Raw genomic sequence first — 4604 nt, forward strand, 5'->3', positions numbered from 1 at the left:
CAATGTATGAACATAGTTGCGAATAATTCCATTTGATGCAAAACAAATACCTGCTGCTGTCTCCCAGTTACCAGTGTGCGGGTGTGACTGATTCCGCGTGTTATAAACCATGTGATCATTAGCTCGTGAAGTCGCCGCATTCATAGTTAATCTTCGGCCTGTTAGCATTGAAGACAGTGTCCGATGTTTTGTTAGCCTGACAATACACCGATCAGTTCGTCTCGGCGTGCCTTAGACTAGAGCCGTTTGAATACCACGCTCGGGAATACACTGCATAAGTTTGTCACTGCTGTTCCCATTGACGGTAAGTAGCTAGTTTAGTTTGACTCACATATTACTGACAGCACCGAGTATCATTATAGCATGTGTTGGTAATTATGTCAGTGGTGAATCTACTCTATACTGACGTTTAATGAAGTCTATCTGTGGATCAGTTACCTTTATTTGATGGCAACTGGCTCCACTGAAACCGTTGTGTAGCACGTTCGGGGACCACCATCTTCACACGAACCGGCCACTTGGGTACACGGGTATGGGTAACTTAATTCTGTTCTGAAATATGTCCCATCAAGTCTGCTAATCTGTTGCGTGCAGGGTACAAGACAGTGAGAACATGAGGTAATGCTCCAGTATCAGATGTATACAGCTCTGATCGGCGATTTCATCATTTACACGCTTAGACAATTGGTAGATCAGTGTATTCACACGCAAGAATTTTGTGAAACTGTTATTTTTTAAGTACCAGAGTGGAATTGAATACCCGGTGAACAAAACTGAATTCACCAATATGCGTTTAACCAGTTTAAGAAGAGTTCTTTCACCATATTTAGTTCGAATTATCATTGTCACCGTTAAAATCTGTAAATGTTATTTTTCTTTCGAAATCTAGTTCCTGCGGGTCATAACATAGCGGATACATTAGGTTTTTGAAGCAACTCGTGATAAGTTAAATAGTTTTGAGTATCAATCAGTAAATAATAGACTTACACTAACATCATGGTCTAATCGTCTAGACAATGTAGTCATGTTCAGTGTCACCTAAAACATACACCCAGAATACCGTTATGTCATGTACATATTGTACCCTGTAACCCTCGTAAGAGGGTGAATATGGGTTTACCTCCAGTGACAGTGTTCCTGCCTGAATGAGTTTGATATATTTTTAAAAAATATATAATAACAGTCAAAATGACGTCGACGTAGTGATAACGACTAGTTATGATGGAAACTGCTGACCGGGATGTGTTTCAGCGTGGGGCGATGTTTCGTTAGACAACATGTGGCTTTTTGAATAGCCTAAACTTAGAAATCTAGTTTTTCTGCGAAAATTATTTCAAAATTTGATTTGTCTGTGAATTGGTATAAGATAGTCGGATTAGGAGGTTTGTTGAATGTTAGGTTTAAGAAAGGAGTAATGCTCTAACTTCATCCTTTGTGCAAGGATACCTCTAGAGGCTGCTGACTTGGATGTGATGAACGGATTACTGGAGTGACACTAAACGATTGTGATATCTATGTCTCCAGAATACTAATGTATGTTAGGAGAGGTGCAGATGCAGTGTAGTTCTTTATCCTCATAACCTTCCAGATTCCCGGAGACACCATGGCTGCAGAGCGGGGTAAGATGCTTGCTGAAGATGAGAAGTGCATCCAGACACACATAATGGACATAGAGGTGGAGCTGGACGCCAAGGACATCACCGGAACTCTCTACTCCAAGAACGTCATTGACCTAGACGATATGAAACATATTGACGCTGGCACGACCCGAGTTGAGAGAACTAACAGACTTCTGGATATCCTCATGTTCAGAGGTACAGCTGCATTCCCTGCCTTCCTGCATGGCCTTGAAGTGATGGGCTACAAGGACCTTCACCGAAAACTCACTGCTGCGAAAGACTCCGTGACATCGGCTCAGTCTCTACCCACAGAAGCGCAACTCAGAAGCCAGTTCAAGGCCCTGCGTCTACACACTGACCGGGTTTTGGCTGAAGTGGATACTCAAGCTGCCAAGATGGATCTGATATTTGAATCAAAAAGACATTCTGCTTCGAAAGACGAACTGAAAGTTTTAAGAAAGGATTTAGCCACCAAAGAGGAGCTGAAAGTATTTCGGGATGAAGTAGCCACGTTAGCTGCAAATGCAACAGACACTTTTAACAACATGTCTAAAACGTCTGACGAAAATGTAGTTCAAGCGGTCATCTTGAAGGGTCAGACTGCAGGAAAGGATGACCCACAGGGCAATGCTCAAATACTCATTGATGAGTTGAGGGAACAAGTTTCCTGTTTGGTGGAGGCAAGCAGAAATCTACAGAAGATCATCAGCCGCTACAACGTCATTAATTGTGAATGAATAAAATTCTAAACCGCGTTTTGAGAGAAACTGATACTTTTGATGGTTGAATCGACGAATTGTAAACGTTGAAAGGAAATTGAACTTGAAATACTCGACATATTATTGTCGAAGAGATATCTTGACCACGAAAAGTTCCAGAAGTAAATGCATTAACTATGTACTGAGAGAGTTGATACGCGTTAGTATCAGGTGGTAAACCTCTACGGCGGCAACATTTGGTTCTTCCCGATTCTATCTCACGTGTAGATAATCTTTAAATATGTCCTCTATTGAGGATAATACTTTGTCCATTGAAGTAGGTCTCAGACATGATTGATATTTGATCTGTATTTGCATATACTTACATTATCCATGTTGACAGCTGTGAATGTTTGCCTCCACCCTTAGTACGAACTCATACATAAACGTGTGTGTGTCTTCCACTGGTATTATTTTCAACTTGACATGCAACAATCGTCGCCCCAAAGCAGACCCCTGTGAAGGGCGGTAGAAGTTGTGCACTGTTTTTGAAGTAATAAGGACTGCATGGTGTACACTGAATAGTGTGATAACACAAGCTGTCGCCATTGTTAGGCAGGATTACCGGATTTGGCGCGGCAACACAAATCTCGTACAGCCGTGACGATTTTTTCCTCCTGGATATCGACCTGGTCTGTACTTTGTTTAGGGGTCTCTGTTGTTTGATGTATGTGTTCCTATTTGTTTAATGACTGTTGAAGGTGAATGAGAGTATTGATCACAAATAAGATTTCTAAGACATGTTGTTTATGAAAGATAAGCTTATGCAAGGTGACATGTGTGCACGCCAGTAAACCTGGAGGATAGTAAACGTTAGGAGTTGTTTCATTGTTTCTCTCAAAGAAGTCTTCTGTGATCCACCCAGCATATTACTGCAGTGACGCGAGAGTTCCCCAGACACGAGAGAGGGTTGGGTGTAAGACTGTTATATAGCACACCTATTGTATCCCAGTCTGTCAGCCTTAGGGATCTGAGCGAAATGTTCCATCGCCAGTCGAACTATGAATAGCCTGTCTCCAGTTCAGTTTAGTTCACCAAACTGACTGCTGTTACTTTCTTGAGTATGAGAAGATACATATTTCACCCTCATGTACTGATGAAATATAAAGATTAAATTACCAGTTAGCATTCCATATATACTACTAGTTCGTGTTTAGTCTATGCTCATAAACATGTATCAGCATCAATGTAGTTGATGTCTACAGTTAAAACTCTAAATTAAAGGTTTAAATTACCGTCCTTATCCAAGAATCAGTTTTTTTCTTTTTTTCCCTTTCTCCCTTTTGTTTTGTAGTAATGTCAGACTCAGGAGGGGATTTGTACAACGAAAAAGCGATCGTGAGATACAAGTGAGTGAAGTAGTCGTAAAAGTCTTACAGATAGTCAGCGATACAAAATTAAAGATGAACAAAAACAGAACATTAATACACAGACTGGGAATTAGTATGAAGGCCTGATGGGGTCAGTGAAGCATCATGTAACCTACTTGTATCCTGTCGTGTGTCACATCTGTATTAACGAGGATGCCACACACAGAGTCCATTTTACAGGCCGGCCTTCTCATAGGTGGCAACATGGCTTCCCAGGTACACCAGATCAAGATCTGATGATAAACATATCAGTGACAGCATACACTTGCAGCACCATACTATAATGGATCTCACACTACATGTACTTACTTTAAATCACTCCAAAACAGCTTATCTAACAATACAGAATTTTGTCTTTCTCTCCTATCACGATAATATTTTATACCAGCATGTAAAACTACGAATATGTTCGTTGTCAGGTTTGCTTGCAAGAGGTTGTAACTCTCTTCCGGAAGTCTCTATTGATGGAGATCCCCGGAACCATGTCCAAAATGTTTAGAGGTCTGTGGCATATCCTACTACAGTATCCATATCTAGGTCTGTGGCATACCCTACTACAGTATCCATATCTAGGTCTGTGACATACCCTACTACAGTATCCATATCTAGGTCTGTGACATACCCTAGTACAGTATCCATATCTAGGTCTGTGGCATATCCTACTACAGTATCCATATCTAGGTCTGTGGCATACCCTACTACAGTATCCATATCTAGGTCTGTGACATACCCTACTACAGTATCCATATCTAGGTCTGTGGCATATCCTACTACAGTATCCATATCTAGGTCTGTGACACATCCTACGAGAATATTCATATAATCTAGGCCTGTGACAAATCCTACATACCACAGTG

General features: G+C 41.0%; 1 protein-coding gene across 1 annotated transcript; it reads left to right on the forward strand.

The window, feature by feature from the left end:
* Positions 1-213: 213 nt before the first annotated feature.
* LOC137295448 (uncharacterized) lies at positions 214-3204 on the forward strand. The gene is made up of 2 exons (XM_067826820.1): positions 214-304; positions 1589-3204. The coding sequence occupies exon 2, from the start codon at positions 1604-1606 to the stop codon at positions 2354-2356; it is 753 nt and encodes a 250-aa protein (XP_067682921.1). The 5' UTR covers positions 214-304; positions 1589-1603; the 3' UTR covers positions 2357-3204.
* The last annotated feature ends 1400 nt before the right edge of the window (positions 3205-4604 follow it).

The sequence above is a fragment of the Haliotis asinina genome, chromosome 8, assembly GCF_037392515.1.
Source record: "Haliotis asinina isolate JCU_RB_2024 chromosome 8, JCU_Hal_asi_v2, whole genome shotgun sequence".
Classification (NCBI taxonomy): domain Eukaryota; kingdom Metazoa; phylum Mollusca; class Gastropoda; order Lepetellida; family Haliotidae; genus Haliotis; species Haliotis asinina.